The 18,042-nt window shown below is 41.2% G+C and overlaps 1 protein-coding gene across 2 annotated transcripts; it reads left to right on the top strand.

Moving 5' to 3' along the window:
• Positions 1-2,135: 2,135 nt before the first annotated feature.
• On the top strand, positions 2,136-15,426 carry LOC123758290 (diacylglycerol kinase kappa). 2 transcript variants are annotated; one of them, XM_069322588.1, is made up of 4 exons: positions 2,136-2,238; positions 10,636-10,848; positions 13,214-13,426; positions 14,124-15,426. In XM_069322588.1, exons 1-4 carry the CDS (start codon positions 2,223-2,225, stop codon positions 14,273-14,275), a joined length of 594 nt encoding a protein of 197 aa, XP_069178689.1. In that variant the 5' UTR covers positions 2,136-2,222; the 3' UTR covers positions 14,276-15,426. The 2 variants fall into 2 exon arrangements, with proteins under 2 accessions (XP_069178689.1, XP_069178690.1); XM_069322589.1 differs by having other exon boundaries at positions 2,138-2,238; positions 10,636-10,803.
• The last annotated feature ends 2,616 nt before the right edge of the window (positions 15,427-18,042 follow it).

The following is an 18,042-nucleotide window of genomic DNA, read 5'->3' as shown; positions in this document are numbered from 1 at the left end:
GTATATACAATGCCTAAAGCCACTATTACGCAAAGCGTTTCGGGCAAAGCACGAACGAAATTTTTATAGAGCACGTGAAGAAATGTAGTGTGTTACAGAACACATGGACCATTGTAACTCAAGTGATATACATAAATACAGTGATACAGAACAGCACAAACTTTAAAATAAAGGTTTTACAACATCATGCAAGTGCAATGTTGCAGTAAAGCCGTAACTAGGGCAACAATATACAGCTAACTACATTTATCTCTATTATACAAGTCTCACCTAAATTTTGTAACGAGGATTCAACAGAAAAAACTTTACCATATTCCAATGTTGTTAAAGATGACATATTATCCAAAATCCTAGTCAAGTGTTCCAAGTTTGGCAAGTGGGCAGCGTGTGCACACAGTCTGAGCTCACTGTGTGACTCATCCACCACCTGCCTCATGATGAGTTGCATGAGCAGAGTCTGAGCTCACTGTGTGACTCATCCACCACCTGCCTCATGATGAGTTGCATGAGCAGAGTCTGAGCTCACTGTGTGACTTATCCACCACCTGCCTCATGATGAGTTGCATGAGCAGAGTCTGAGCTCACTGTGTGACTTATCCATCACCTGCCTCATGATGAGTTGCATGAGCGGAGCCTGAGCTCACTGTGTGACTCATCCACCACCTGCCCTCAAAGTACGAAGGTTGCATCACACATAAATAAAAATAAGATGTAACTAGTTTAGCCATTATATAAGTCTCCCATTTCTGCCAAGAACATTCTCACGATTTGACAATTAAAGCGTCTAATTTGAAGAGGTTTTACTTAATAAGCGTACGACCCTAAAATCCTAGACCTAACGAGGTCAATGATAATTATAATGACCAAACCACACACCAGAAGACGAAGATTTACATTAATATATGCTAAATTAGCATTAATGAATGCTAAGCATGTGTGTATATTGACGCCATTTAATAAACAAATGTAGAATTTTTATGAGTGGTGTTAGGCTATTGATATTCTTTCATAATTGTATTTTATAATTAGATTCTTTTATAAGGAAATAATATATTTAAAATCTTGTAGATTAAGACAGATATAAATGTACAGTCATTTATTAGTCAAATGATTTATTAATTGGTTATAACTGCGACTCAAACACCGTAACAAAGGCTCGATAATGCCAATTTTACCTCGTTCCCCTCAGCTTAATATGTCAGTCATGTTGATATGTTAATGCTAATATATTAATGTTAATATGCTCATATATTATGAGTTGACGTAATACGTTAATATACTACAAATGGAGCAGCAAATACAGTCATACAAAGGAAATAAGGCTGTAAATTGTATCAATAAGTAGAGATGAGTAGCCTATTTACCCATTAGACCCCCCGTAGATAGCAAGATATGTCGGGTAAGCTTACAGCGGTCTTGACAACGCCTGAAAAGTCCTTGATTTTACCGTGAAGTGTTGAGTGAGGATGGCAAAGGACAGTAAGAGCGTGGAGAAAGATGGTGTAATTGGAGATAGGTACGTGGCGAGCATGCATGCCCCCCATGACCGTCCTGGGGGGGAAGGAGCTGTAGGTAATTACAACCCCGCCGGCTCAATACTAACTCCTCTCACCCTGCCGTATATCATCCTTCACCCTACTCTAATCACTAAGGTTGACCAGGAGCAGATGGACTTGTTTGTGTTGATAATAACTACGAGAGCATCTTAGCTTCCTGCGGCACTCGGCATTTGTTGTCCTTAATTGTCGAGAGGTAAGACTGGGTAGGCACTGGCTGGCACCAGGCGTGGGCAGAAATAACCCCGCGCATGCGTCCCTTCTCCAGCAACTTGGCACCACCATCGCCCATCCCGCGCTGCCATTTTTTCCACAAACCATCGCAAGATTTAACAAAAAACATAATGTATACTCCACTATTTACACCCCGTATATTGTTTTTCAACTCGAAAACACTTTAAGAAGTATTCAGTTTAGAGACGATCCACACGATGGACGGAAGACGAGAATAGAGAAAATGCGAACTGGAAATGAAGATTGTGGGGTGAAATGGCTAGGGTGGGGGACGAGGTCGGGCTAGGGGGGGGGGGGAGGAGAGAGGTCGGGCTAGGGGCACAGTGCCGGATGCGAGTATAGCCGGCACCACTTGGTTCAGGTTGGCGTTAGTTGGGGCGCGGTAGCCCGTGGGTGTGGTTATTCTCGTTGTCTTCCTCTGTGTATCACAAGATGGCTGGTGACGAAGGTAGGCACCGACCGACCGACCGCCATCAAGTCTTCACTCTGATTTGATTCATCCTTGGTGGTTAATTGTCCCTTTTGGTTTGAAAAAAAAATATGTTGAGTTCTACTGATGCTGCATCTCACATCTTGGGGGGAACTGTTTCTTCACCAGATGAAATACCACTAACAACCGCTCGTATAGTTGAGCCTTTCTTCAATTAGTGTTACCTTTCCTCTAGTGCCATCATCCTAGTGGTATTACTACATGGTGCCACTATCACCTTAGTGGCACCACAATCATGGTGCCACCATCACCATAGTGTCATATGCCAACTAGTGACATTAATTAATTCCATAGTGCCATTACTTCCCTAGTGCCATTACTTCCCTAGTGCTATTACTTCCCTAGTGCCATTACTTTCTTAGTGTCATTACTTCCCTAGTGCCATTACTTCCCTAGTGCCATTACTTCCCTAGTACCATTACTTTCCTAGTGCCATTACTTCCCTCGTGCCATTACTTCCCTAGTGCCATTACTTCCCTAGTGCCATTACTTCCCTAGTGCCATTACTTCCCTAGTGCCATTACCAATATAGTGCCATCGCCACACTGGAAACGTAATACTATCACTAGTGCCATCACCCTTGTGCGATTACCTAATGTGGACTATAATCACCCTAGCGTCGTTACTGTCCTAGTGACTTCATTCTAGTGTCATTACCAACCTAGTGCCTTCACCCTAGTGCCCTCAACCTAGAGTCAGTACCAACCAAGTGCCGTCACCCTAGAATCATTACCAGTCTAATGCCATCATCCTAGTATAATTACCAGCCTAGTGCCTTCACTCTAGTGCCAGTATTAACCGAAAGCCATCATTATCCAAGTGGCACGTCACCCTAGTGGGGTTAACTATATTATCATCATAACCAGTGGCACTGTCACCCTAGTGCGGTAACTATCATGTTATCGTCACTCGAGACACTTATCCTACTGGGTAACTTATGATATCATAACTAAGGGCCACTCTCAACCTATAGTATGATTAGCATTATATTGCTCTCAGTAACCCTGTACACTCACCCTCGGTAGTGCAGTCGGGTTCGCTCTCGACGCACACTCCAGAATTCCGGGTTCGAATCCCGCGCGGGACAGAAATGATTGGGGCAAATATCCTTTCAGCTAGCAGTGAGTAGGTACGCAGGAGTTAGTCTGCTTGTTATGTGGTTGCCAAGTCTACCGTGTATGAATACACGCTGGCTTCCTGTCCCCCGGCACAATGAATTGTTATTATTTAATTATTGTTATTAATAAATCTTCCTTCTGCAAATATTCACATTATCATCCTAGGATCATCAGTATGGCAGTGTTGTATACACAAAGGTACCATCACCAGTATTTTTGATGGTGCAATCATCACCAGTATATCCTTCTCCTTACCATCATTATATCCTTCTCCTTACCATCAGTATATCCTTCTCCTTACCATCAGTATATCCCTCTTCTGACCATCAGTATATCTCTCTCCTTACCATCAGTATATCCGTCTCCTAACCACCAGTATATCCCTCTCCAAAATTTTGTCAGATAATTATATTTTTCACAGTATAACCCTGTTATTGGCGTTATCATACTCATGCCAACACAAGCATCTACCACATACTTCACCAGAATCTACCACATAATTCACCAGCATCTGCCACATACCTCACCAACATCTACCACATACTTCACCAGTATCTACCACATACTTCACCAGTATCTACCACATACTGTACCAGTATCTACCACATACTGTACCAGTATCTACCACATAATTCACCAGCATCTGCCACATATCTCACCAACATCTACCACATTACTTCACCAGTATCTACCACATACTTTACCAACATCTACCGCATACTTCACCAGTATCTCGTCAGCCCCTTAGCTTGCCTGTCAACCAATATCTCCATTATATTGCTATCATTGTTTATCTAAATGTCTATCTCTGCCCGTTTCGTTAATATTTCCAGTGTGTTTTAATTTATTTTAACTGCATAACTTTATTTTTCAGTTATTTTTGGTCTTTTAATTTATATAATTTTGCTCATGGGAGTTTATCTATGTACGTTTTTCTGACATTATGTTAACAATGACTGTGTCGGTGATTTAATGATTGTGTAATTTATTTAATGGCTGTGTCAGTGACTTTACGAAAGCCTGTTCCATTATGATAAGAATATTTGAAGCTACAGAAAGCCTATTGAACCAGAAGCAGCTCCTATTTACATCTACCCAAACTCATTTATATGTCTAATTTACGCTTAAAACAATGCATCAGTCCCAAGTATATTGAGTTACTGGTAATGTGTTCCATAGATCTACAATCCTGTTTCCTGATTACGAGTTGGTCACGTGTCTTGATCACTCAGTAAGACACTACAGTCTTGTGTAACACCATTTAGGTAACATACTCCAGATAGCCTACTAAGTCCTTATGATGGAACCACAGTCATATAATGTATTTAATCAGCTCTTATGTCATTCATATATATATATATATATATATATATATATATATATATATATATATATATATATATATATATATATATATATATATATATATATATATATCTTAGGCTCTTCACTGGGGTAGAAGGTTAACAAAAGGAACTTTCCAACAATAAATTTTGTACTTGGTGTTGAAGCTGAAACACTTTGCTAAGATAACAGTATTGTCTATGCCTAGATAACAGTGACTGTCAGACCCAAAGCTCTCAGTATATAATTACCCGACTATGCACAGACAACAAGAATTCAAAACAGTTCAGATTATTTCAACACAGGACCAAACCATCACAAGAGATACTGAAGAGTAACGCTAAAATATTCGACAGATATGGTGACACTAAAACGTAGCTTAATACCTACACATCAAACACACTAAGAGTAAGACTACTCTTAGTGTGTAGTAAGACTACACTACAGAGTAAGACTAAACATGTACTCAGCCAGATTATGTCCCATCCACAGCGAACCCTATTAGGCACACCTGACATTTTTCATTTATCGGTATAAATTTATATATCCGGAATAAAACCTATTTGAGAATACCCATTAATCAACAGCATATGGGGGGAGTTAGAGGGCTCATCGTATTAACTCATCACACAGCACTGAGAAAAACGTTACTTTATTGATGACCATGTTGTAGAAATTTACTTGCGAGCATATGGTTGTGACCGACAGCTGCTTACGTCATTGGCTGCCACCTTCAGCGCCAGAATATATGAGGCTAGCCTTGGCGGGTGACTTCTGGGAGGTTAACCTGCCAGTGACTCACTATTTACACGGTGGCTGTGCTATTTTGCTTGCTAGTGAAGTTGTTTTGACAAGCAGATCAAAAGCAAATGATTAATAGCATAAACAGTAATGTTAACATTGCAGAGAATATCTTTCAAGCTAGAACAACTTCAGTGTTGAGGAAGGTTTTTGTGATGGTTTCGGCCAGCAAGAGGAGGATTGCCCATTCTGAATGGTCGAAGTGGCTTATAAGGAAACGAACCAACTGTTGCTAACAGGGAAAAAGTCAGTCGTTGGTCTAGGGGGTACTCTGGTATGCCTATTAGATCTCCGATCTTAGAAACCATACTACATAAACAATCTCAGAATCAGTTTTGAGCTTTAATTGCAACTCTGCGGAGATTCCAGTTCTTTGCCACTAGATTGACAGTTCAGTCCAACAACCACTTTACCATATTAAAGTAATGTTGGCGATACTGAAGGCTGGCAACTAGGCAGTCACCTCACTGACACTGTAAAAGCAATATACAATACATGAATATTACACCCAAAACTTACCTTCAGTCTGCTAATTCTCAAGAAAAATAGAACTTTTCGCAAGCCGATTAGCCAAATCGGGTCCAAGGTCCAAGCCAAAGTCACTATTATTTAGTGATTTTGTGACCGCTCGAGAGGCTACTCCAGTACCCCGTTACAGCTCGTTCTCTCCAATATTACGTATTATTTTGACATTATTTTATATAACATATTTTTTTTTTACATATTATTGACATATTAATTTAATGTATTATTTATTGCATCAGTTTAGTGACGTTGGGAACGCTCGAGAGGACATAATGAACATTTAATTAATAATGTCTTTAACAGTAATATACCGAGACTTCCATTTGCCGATAACATCACAGAATTATCATACTCTGAAACGTATTAGCATTAATGTTGCATTGATAAGAAGTTTTGTATTTTAGCAGACTGGAGAAATTTAGTAATCAATGAGGTTGCTCAGTAAATGATTAAGAGTTGAATTTCATTTACATTATATCACTAACCTTGGTTATTGTTAACCACAACTGTAACGGCCACTTCAGGTTTCTGTTTCAGTCATCGTTACACATGTTCAATGACCATTGTACGGGGTCATAATACCATCGTTTGTTAATCTTGAATTTGAGCCAGGGACATCCCCTGATATTCAAGATCCACAAGCCCGGTTGTTTTTCCTGGCAACATGCAAAGGCCGTCCTTCGAATGATCTATACTGTCATCATTCCAAACTCTTCGTAGCGCAGCCTCGTTCTCGGAACACACATGATGGGGTCGGTATTCAACTCCGGTATAGTAGTAACCTCATGCTGACTAGTACAGCATTAAAGTCTAATTCTGGTAAAGAGAACAATTTTAACAGGGGGCACTGTGGCACATGAAGTGCCAAGAATGCTTATACATTGGCCCGTTGTCATATATGTGCTTGCTGCGAAGCCTCGCCCACTACGTGCAACATTACACGACTCAGTCGACGGCTTGAGACTGTTCTATGAAACTTTAGTTTGTGGAACAGGACTAGAGTTTAATCATATGCGAATTTCCCTCAGGCATCCTGAATGTTCTGAGGCAGAATCTCATTCCAGTCAATTTGGCACGTAAACTCTCCTGATATCCCATTGGATTTTCAGAATGTCTATGAATTTGGATAACCTGTAACTCGACAATCTGACTCTATTTGCTCATTTAGTAAAGCAATTTGAAAGTCCAAATTTGTAGTGGCAATTATTGCATTTACTTTTTTATAAATAGCTTGCATTACTCTAAGTTATGGTATGTTATATTGAAAGTTATCGCCATATAATCTATATCTAAAGTGTTCGTATACTGACTGTTAGACTCGCTCAGGTGAGTGTCCAAAGTCACTTGCAACAGCTGTAGACATGACGCGGCACAAAGAGCAAGGGGAACCTGTCCCGCTGAACTTTTCGAATAAATGGCCAGATAAACTTAGTGAAATACCTCCCTGATACTGAGGCTCGTTCATAACATATATAAAGTTATTTGTCGCCAGTTGTTGTACATTTTGAGTATCAAAATGTTACAACATTTTGAACATGTTACATTTTGAGTATCCAGAAAAAGTCTCTGGAGACTTGCGCAGTTGTGACTGCAGTTGGCCGAGGGCCATACTATAATTAGTAAGAAGTCTTTGACGATGGAGCACATCTATACTGGCAAATTTAACAAGTTCACCCATTTATTTCTTGTACTAGAGAGTCATAGGAGGTAATCATTACCGATCAACATTATAGTTAAACGATAAAATGTCATATAACCAGTTTAAATAATATGACCCTGCATCTAAATTTTAATTTCATTTTTTCAACGCTTTGGTGATGTTCCTGCTTATCATTAACACCATAATTATGAAGTTATAAGTGAGTGTGTTGATCAGACATTGCCTCACGGACTTGTTACAGTTCGTCTGCTTCTGATGAGGTTATTGTCTGGTGGTGGTGATGCCGTCACAGTGTCTTGTGAGGCAATATACTCTACTGTATGTTTACCAATCAACGTTTCACATATCTGTAACTATCTGAGACTTAGAAGTCTCGATAGATTTTTTTGAAACATATAATTGACACGAGTCTGGAGAGAACAAGCATTTCGTTGAAGGAAGGGGTTCCCACCTTGTGTTGCAATAGGCTGTGTGCATGATTACTTTTTTCACAGTAGATTCAGCATCAGGACGGACTCGATGTTAGCTTATTGTCATGATTCTAGAGTGTCTAGATGTTTTTTTTACTGTTACTTTATACTTTGGAGTTCGTCTCCTACTTGAAGATGTAAATGAATCATGATTTTGTATCAATATTGTTCAGAGGTTTGATGACCATCAGACATTTCTCTGAAATTCAATACATGTGTGTTGATAGTCACACTTGGCAGCTGGCAATGTGCTTTTAAGCTGATGAGCCCGCTGGCCTCATCAACAGTTGCATAATTTGCTAAGCCTTTTAAGCAGAAAGGCTTTTGTATAATTTATAAACTAGCCGTGCCTTGAACTGACTTAATTGTCACTAAGGTTATTTGTTTGCATGATCATGGTTGGCAGCAGTGATGGGTAATTCTAAGCCTTCTGGAGCAGCTTTCAGTAACCCGTCAAGATATGAAGGTGTACTCATCCACATTTGATACATTATCGTTAAGAGAGAGTTTAAACTCTCCCAGAAAAGAAGGCCAGTTTGTGCACATTGCTATATTCCACACAAGAGACCCAGCATTAGTGCATCATATTGAGTGAATTCATGTTGTGGTCTTTACGAATTGTAAGTCATCAGGTAAAACATAATGAGATCAATCCACATCATTTTAATTTACTTATACTGTCACATAAAACCTAACCCATCCTCCTAAGATTTCCTAACGTCAAGAAACTGTCGAACTAAAGTGTCCTTATCCTAATGGTAGTGCCAGGGACTTGCTCTGCATCCCCGTACAAGGTCAGGTCTCAGTAGCGTCAACATCAACACTAATTAGTAGTACATGTAAATTAATGCGATGACTATAACGGTTAGTAAATTCAGCAGTATTTAAATATATAATGTGAAATCTATTTAGCGCTTTGAAACTGGTTTCCCATTGTTTACTAAGGTTTCTCATACAGCCTCCTATTTGTATGTGTTAGTATTTGAATGGTTACATAAATGTAATTGCTTATCTTTTTCTGTAAGAAGAGATTACTTGGCGGCGTTGATCAAGCATCCAAGTGTATATATTTGTGCATCCAAAGAGAATACGTAACCCAGCTACTGACTTGTGAAAAGATTATGTTTCAGTGATAAGATTGGAACGTATAGCCTCGTACTCCATGGTCAGTGCCTGCCCTGGCACTGACCTGTGTAAGCACCCAGTGCCTGCCCTGGCAGTGACCTGTGTACACACCCAGTGCCTGCAATGGCACTAACCAGTGCCTGCCTTGGCCCTAATGCATCAATCTGTTTAGTCGCAGCCCGTGACACCGCCAACGCCCTGGCCTATTTCCAACGACACATTCTGGCACACTCGCCACCAGAGGGCGGACCATCCACCACTACCACAGGCCAACACCAGCACATATAGCTCATCGAGGCACCTGGGGGGGGGGGCGGTGGACCAGTACTGTGTCCCCGATGACAATGTTGGCACTGGCGACTGGATAGCGTCAGGTTTCACACTTTGAAAAAAACAACAACATTGTTTTATTCTTGAAGTATTATCAAACAGTAGGTACTGATTTCAGGGAAGTTATCTAAATGTTCTGCTCATCACACTTCCACCCCCCCCCCATCCTAGCAGCGGAAACATAGACCTTATAAAGATATCAGTATCTCCTAGTCTCCTGCCCCCCCTACAAGTTCTCTACCCGCCATACCCCTGCCCCCATCCCCACCTCCCCCCAGCCCACATGCCCCCCCCTTGCCCCCACCACTTCCAGACCCAACCTTCACACATCCACAGCTTCAAAAGTCAATTGCCTACTATTTTATTTTTTGAATATTTCATTAATTAAGATTTTCCCAAGTTTCTTTCATCCTGATGCTCCTGATACCTAGCAGTAAATAGGTACTTGGGAGTTAGTCAGCTATCACGGGCTGCTTCCTGGGGGTTGGAGGCCTGGTCGAGGATCGGACTGCGGGGACACTAAGCCCCGAAATCATCTCAAGATAACCTCATGATAGTGACATGTGATACACAGTGACACATACTGAGACACGTAATACTGCACACATGAGACATCCGGACACACACACACACGTGTTCGAGTCGACCCAATCACCCAGCAAACCCAGACATACCTTCAAGTGATCTATAATTATGACCCCCCCATGACCAATGTTTATAATCCATATCCTATAACTGGAAGCCGTCAGCATGATGAGTTACTTTGGCCAAGTCTCGGTCTTTTGAGTCACTGGTACAGCCATTAATAATTAATACTGTATTCTAATATGAATGTTGCTTTCTTTATGCTGCCTTAAGAGTTATATGTGTGTTGTTGTTTGTTTGTCAACACAATGAGCGGTGGGAGAGCGTTAGGTAGGCGAGCAGCGCCGGGTGTCGCGCCCGAGGCTCAGTCACTCACTTTTGTTTTCCTCTAATAAAGACAAAAAGAAGAAGAAGAAGAGCAGCAAGAAGGGAGAGAAGGAGGAGGAAAAGAAGGAAGCTCCTCCTCCAGAGCCGGAGCCAGAACCGGAGCCGGAGCCGGAGCCGGTGCACGAGCCGGAACCGGAGCCGGAGCCGGTGCAAGAGCCGGAGCCCGATTGCATCACAGGTGAACAAGAAGACGCGGACGTGGTCGTCAGCTACTGGGAAGAAGGTCGTACCGGCGGTCTTGTGTGCCTCTCGCCCTCTGCCGCAACTGTCACATTTATACCACTGGTGCTTCGCCTCTACGCCTCCCCTTTCATGGCTCCTGTAGTGTACTCAGTGTACTCGACGCAGAGTACAATAGCGGCAGCTGTAGGTTGAGGTGGGACGCAAGCTTCTGCGGGGGTACTATTGCAAGTAGCTTGTGCTCTTGTTTTAGTCGCCCTGGACCCGTCCCCATATTCTGGGCCAGGCCGACGCCCCCTCGACTAGGTCGACATGCCTGCACCAACGCCGACCATGTGGCGACCCGCACCCGTCACCACATGTCCCCATTGGTACACCCATGTTGCAACCAACTTGCACAGTAGTTGAGTAGTGCCTATGCCAAATGCTACACTGCTGCGATTGCTAGCGAACGGCTAAGCTAGCATTATACACCTAGCTAAGAATGAACAATTATTCCAGCATAAATGCTGGCAATGAACTGTCATTCTAGTAAATGGTGAGTAGCCATGAGCACAAAATAGATGGGCAGGAGAGTGCAGGAGGCGGTCGACAGAGGAACTTCGGCGTGGAGACGGACCACCTGACCAACGGTTCTACATACCCAGAATGCTGCTAGCTAATGCCTCTCCACACTTAACTACATTAACATTTAACTTCGTCATATTTATGTCTTACCCTCTGCAGAGTAGCAGGAGGATGTAGCAGCGGATGTCTCGTATGTCTTATTGTCCCACGCTATAGTTTACCCCCATGTTCCCTCATTCCTCTAGTCTCAAATCTGATATAATCCCTTGAGCCAAAAGCCTCTTCTTCTCTTAGGTGGTCTAAAACCATCGTAATTTTCCCCCCCAACGCTGTTGCATTTGTCTGCATGCCTTAGTATTCTAAGTATGATGCCACTGTGATCTGTGGCTCACTCTAAGCCTTCCCTCTCTCAAATTTAAGTTCAAGTTCAAGTATGCTTATTGAGACAAGAAAAAATACATCTCAAAGAGATAGAGCAGCTTAGGCAATTTCTAAACCCCTATCTCACATATTGATTTTTTGGCTCAAGGTGTCCTCACCACCTAACTTTCCTTAGGAAAGAATTTCTGTCATTGTGTTTTATGTCCACATTGTCTCTTGAGGTGTGTGTTAGAATGTAGGATTAGATTATGTTAGTATCCCAACATGCCTATGTTAGTTAGAGATGTCCTTCACACACCACAACACTTTACTTCCCACAGTTTTAAGTGCCCTTAACATAATATTTTACCCCAAAAACGCCTCATTTCAGAATACTGTTCACATATTATGTTTGTTGGTGAAAAATTATTTATTTCGTTTGCACATTTTGCCGGCTGGGAAAACTACACATTTTTTCAGGCTATTTTATGTTATTTTCCTAACATTGAAATTTTTAGTTTTATTGTTTTTGTAATTTACTAAGTAATATATTAGCTTAATGGATTTTATGAAAACATAAAATAAAACGTAAGAGTTCACTGATGACTGTTAAGGGCAACATTTTTTACGTAGAAATATATAAACATACAAATGTTTTCTTTTATAGTTTGCATGGATCGTAAATATGGTTCAATGTTTATGTAAATTAGTATACAAAAATATACGTTATAACTAATGGATACTAATTATGTTATGCATAGAACTTATTAGTTCAAGAGTGGCTTGGTTTGATTTAGTTCACTAGTTTTCAAACAGGAAAACTACACAACACGACTTATCCAGACCTCTCTAGATAGGCACTTTAGCTTGGTATGTGTACCTGCATGTGTGTGTGTGTGTGTGTGTGTGTGTGTGTGTGTGTGTGTGTGTGTGTGTGTGTGTGTACGCTCATGTTTATTTGTATTCATATACATGTACGTGTGTAGGCATGTATGTCACAGAGGTCTTGTATACATGAGATGATTTGTGGGAGAATGCACTGACAGATAGAATAAGAGAGAGAGAGAGAGAGAGAGAGAGAGAGAGAGAGAGAGAGAGAGAGAGAGAGAGAGAGGAATATAAGCAGGGGAAGGGTTATCAAATACAAACACCACCTCTCGCATACACACCTCTCCCTACCCTCCAACTTAATGTGTTCTAGCAGATAGTTTTTTTCTGGCATCGGTCCAATCAAATTGTTTCCGTCACGTTAGGTGTCTCAGCAGATTATATCCCTTTAATAAATGTCTCAGTGGAACCTCTCATTGTGTCAGCTGACTTAGTCACCTCCACAGATTAAGGCTTCATAACAGATCATCCCATTGTATATGTATTAATGCAGCTTTAGTGTGAGGTTATTTGGTTTTGTATATTTGAGGAGGCCCCCATGGATACTGTGAATGGCATCCTTCAGCTACTAATCTCTGACTACCTACCCGCAGAAGCTGCCCCAGTTGAAGAGGCACCCGCCCCTGCTGAGGGCGAGGCTCCCCTGGAAGGTGAAGAGGCCCTTGAACCGCCTCCAGCGCCTAAGAAGAAGCCCAAGTTCTTCGTGCACTGGAACAGGCGCAAGCCCCGCTTCTACGACTACAACTGGGACTACGGGGACAATTACTACAGCTCGCTCGTCAAGTATATGGACACCAAGTCTGGTGGTGAGTTCATGTTGCTCTCTTTCACCGGTGTCCTTCTGTACCTCGTCTCTCATGTCTCTCTTAAACCAACAATTATGTTCTTTGTGAAAGAATCTACCACAGCCGACCCTAATGATTCTTACTGCTAGCAAAGTTAGAATAAAATGTTTTGTTTTCACAAGGAAACTAATAATCAGTTGATATTTCTCTGTGTTACTCGGCTTAATAAGCCATGAATGATAATCATAATACTCTAGTGCTTCATATTCATTATCCCAACATAACGGTAGGAGTCATATCTCACACATTGCAGATATCGCGGAACTTTCTCTTGTTCATGTCCGATTGGCTCACACTATCTCATATCATGTCTCACTGGACGTTGAACAGCAGTATACTGTAGAACACGGCACAAGTTAATAAACAAAACTAGATATGATTTTCTATAGAGGAACCACCCGAATATTTGCAGGTCTCACCTGAAGGAACAAAACTCAGCATATGTGACCCTTCAACTCGTGTTCGACACGTTTAAACTGCATATACAAGAATGAGATTCCTAGATTGACTAATTGAGAGTAATTATTCTGGTCCACAATCCATCTTCATAGACAAAAGTCTACTCTAAAAGTGTAATAAAGATACAGGTATAATGTAAATTTTAAACTCGTGTCGTAATATGCATATCAGGTAAATAATAAGTAACGTGTGTCCACAGATGTGCCCCGCCGCATGGCCTTCGCTGAGCGCGGCATCCGCAGCAACGTGATCCGCCGCACCGTGCCCGACACCCGCACCGCCTCGCTCCTCGACGACGTCCGGAAGTCTATCAGGAACTTTGAGCTCTCTCAGAAGACCTACATGAAGTAAAGAACCAGTCCCCCAACTCCTGCTATCAGCTGAACGAGTCATCCAAACAGATCATCCTGTGTTGTAGAGGGAAAACTATCTGACTGCTGCCACAGTTGTGCTTGCGTCATCATGGCGCCCGTACGGTCACCTTCAACGCCTCACGGTCACCAGCAAGTCATGTTGCTCTTAATAGGGAAGAAAAGGGACAAAACCGGGATACCTTTTCTCAAGACCTCTTGTCTTTCACGTTCAAGACAACGCCATCACTCACACTCCTCCATCAGGAGCTCCTTCGTCATAAAAGATTGCAAATTGTGGGCGCCATTTTTTTAAAATAAGATCATCATCATAAATTAGCATCTATTATCTTCGGTTAATTTGTAATTATTATTAACATAACTATTCCTTTAATATCAGATTCTCTTCTTTTGGTATATATGTTAAGCGATGCACACTGTCGCTATCTTTGTGTCTGTATCCTCCAATAGTGTCCTCCTTCTGTGTGCATACTTGTGCATGTACGTATTGGTGTTGTATGTGTACTTTTGTGAGGGTGTGTGTGTTAGTGCCGGCTCGCCCCAACTCAGCTGACCTCACATCGCTGGCGTGTATAGACAAGTACGCCCCCACGGTAACCCCAGCCGCCGTGGCGTAGTGTCATTCCGTCGCGTGTGCGTGGACAGCCACTTCAGCTTAAATACTACACCACAAGCTGTCTTATAGAGGTGGCGGGGAGATCCTTGGGGCCAGGGTGGCCCAGTCTGGTGCGTCGAGCAAGACCCGGACGCTGGTCTGCAAGGCCGGACGCCGACCCCACGGACGCTGGTTCGCGGGGCCGGATGCCGACCCCGCGGACGCTGGTTCGCGGGGCCGGACGCCGACCCCGCGGACGCTGGTCCACGGGGTCAGCGTGCCCAGTCCATCTTGATGTAAAGACTGAATCGTCAGTGGTCGCTGAGGATCCTCACGCCACGTTATTATTTTTTTTTCACGATCTGATCATATCTATGACTTTTTCAGTAATACTGCTGATGTGTCTGAGATATCAGTAATGATAATGATAACTGAGAAAGAGGACACCTCTTTCTTTCTATTCATAATACTCTCAAATACTTTATCTGTAAAGTGAAGGAGAACTTTGATAAAAAAATAATACCATCTAAAATAAACATGATTGTTTCACTTTCCTAAGATTTCTTAATTTTTTTCAGATATTACACTTAATAATACCACTACTAAAAATATTTTATTTGTAAGAAGGTACAATGGGTTTGTGAGATTACACAGAGTGATTTTTTACACTCTTGCAAAGTCACTAACACGCATAGCGTTTCGGGAAGGTCCTTAATAGACCTTACCTCAAGTCCTCAGTTCTATCGAATAACTTGTGTCTTGGGAGATTTACCCTCCAATTGAAATATAGAGTCGTTTTGGAGAGAATGACGTTATGTTACTTTACGTTACGTAAGGTTTCATGAATACATATTAGGAGTTTGAAATTACGATTTTTTATACCGAAAATATACCAATTAGTGAAAACGGCGATGGGTCTCATTTCACCCAAACCCACCCTGCAGTTTACAAAATATCTGAAATGTCGGAAATTTGACTCCTGAGCGTCATTTTTGAGCCGAATTCACGCTCACTGCACATATTTGCAGTTTGAAATTACGATATTTTATACCGAAAATATACCATTTACTGACAACAGCGATGGGGGGTCATATTTTGCCCAAAACCCCCCTGGAGTTTTCAAAATATCGCAAATATCGCAAATGTGACTCATGAGCGTTATTTTCGAGCCGAATTCTGTCTCACTGCACATATTTGCAGTTTGAAATTACGATTTTTTGTACCAAAAATATGCCAATTACTGAAAACGGCGCTGGGTCACAATTTACCAACCCCCCCCCCTCCCTGCAGTTTTCATGTCGTAATTTAAAGTCGTAATTTGAAAATGAAAATAGGTGCAGAGAGTCAGAATTCGGCTAAAAATCACGCCCAAGAGTCAAATTTCCGACATTTCAGATGTTTTAAAAACTGCAGGGGGGTTTGGGCAAAATATGACCCATCGCTGTTTTAAGTAATTAGCATATTTTCGGTATAAAAATTCGTAATTTGAAAATGAAAATAGGTGCAGAGAGTCAGAATTTGGCTAAAAAATAACGTTCAGGAGTCAAATTTCCGACATTTCAGATATTTTGAAAACTTCAAGGGGGGTTTGGGCAAAATATGACCCATCTCCATTTTCAGTAATTGGCATATTTTCAGTATAAAAAGTCGTAAATTGAAAATGAAAATAGGTGCAGAGAGTTAGAATTTGGCTCAAAAATCACGTTCAGGAGTCAAATTTCCGACATATCAGATATTTTGAAAACTGCAGGGGGGAGGGGGGTTGGGCAAAATATGACCTTCGCCGTTTTTAGTAATTGACATATTTTCGGTATAAAAATTCGTAATTTGAAAATGAAAATACGTGCAGAGAGTCAGAATTCGGTTCTAAATTCACGTTCAGGAATCAAATTTCCGACGTTTCAGATATTTTGAAAACTGCAGAGGGGTTTGGGCAAAATATGACACATCGCCGTTTTCATTAATTGGCATATTTTCGGTATAAAAAACTGTAATTTGAAAATGAAAATACGTGCAGAGAGTCAGAATTCGGTTCTAAATTCACGTTCAGGAATCAAATTTCCGACGTTTCAGATATTTTGAAAACTGCAGGGGGGTTTCGGCAAAATATGACCCATCGCTGATTATAGTAATTGGGATATTTTCGGTATAAAAAGTCGTAATTTGAAAAAAAAAATAAGTTCAGAAAGTCAGAGTTCGGCTCAAAAATCACACTTAGAAATAAAATTTCCGGCATTTCAGATATTTTGAAAACTGCAGGGGGGTTTGGGCAAAATATGACTCATCTCCATTTTAAGTAATTGGCATATTTTCAGTATAAAAAGTCGTAAATTTAAAATTAAAATAGGTGCAGAGAGTCAGAATTCGGGGGAAAAAATCACGCCCAGGAGTCAAATTTCCGACATTTCAGATATTTTGAAAACTGCAAGGGGGTTTGGGCAAAATATGACCCATCGCCGTTTTAAGTAATTGGCATAATTTCGATATAAATAGTCGTAATTTGAAAAGGAAAATAGGTGCAAAGAGTCAGAATTCGGTTAAAAAAACACGCTCAGGAGTCAAATTCCCGACATTTCCTATATTTTGAAAACTGCAGGGGGGTTTGGGCAAAATATGACCCATCGCTGATTTCAGTAATTAGGATATTTTCGGTATAAAAGTTCGTCATTTGAAAATGAAAATAGGTGCAGAGAGTCAGAATTCGGCTCAAAAATCACGCTCAGGAATCAAATAATCGACATTTCAGATATCTTGAAAACTGCAGGGGGGTTTGGGCAAAATATGACCCATCGCCGTTTTCATTAATTGACAAATTTTCGATATAAAAATTCTTAATATGAAAATGAAAATAGGTCCAGAGAGTCAGAATTCAGCTAAAAAATCACACTCAGGAGTCAAATTTCCGACATTTCAGATATTTTGAAAACTGCAGGGGGGGTTTGGGCAAAAAAAGACCCATCGTTGTTTTCAGTAATTGGCATAATTTCGGTATAAAAAGCCGTAATTTGAAAATGAAAATAGGTGCAGAGAGTCACAATTCGGCTCAAAAATCAGGCTCAGGAGTCAAATTTTCGACATTTCAGATATTTTGAAAACTGCAGGGAGGTTTGGGCAAAATATGACCCATCGCCGTTTTCAGTAATTGGGATTTT

The sequence above is a fragment of the Procambarus clarkii genome, chromosome 11, assembly GCF_040958095.1.
Source record: "Procambarus clarkii isolate CNS0578487 chromosome 11, FALCON_Pclarkii_2.0, whole genome shotgun sequence".
Lineage (NCBI taxonomy): Eukaryota > Metazoa > Arthropoda > Malacostraca > Decapoda > Cambaridae > Procambarus > Procambarus clarkii.
Note: the sequence above shows the minus strand (reverse complement) of the source record. Positions and strands in the feature narration are given on the sequence as shown.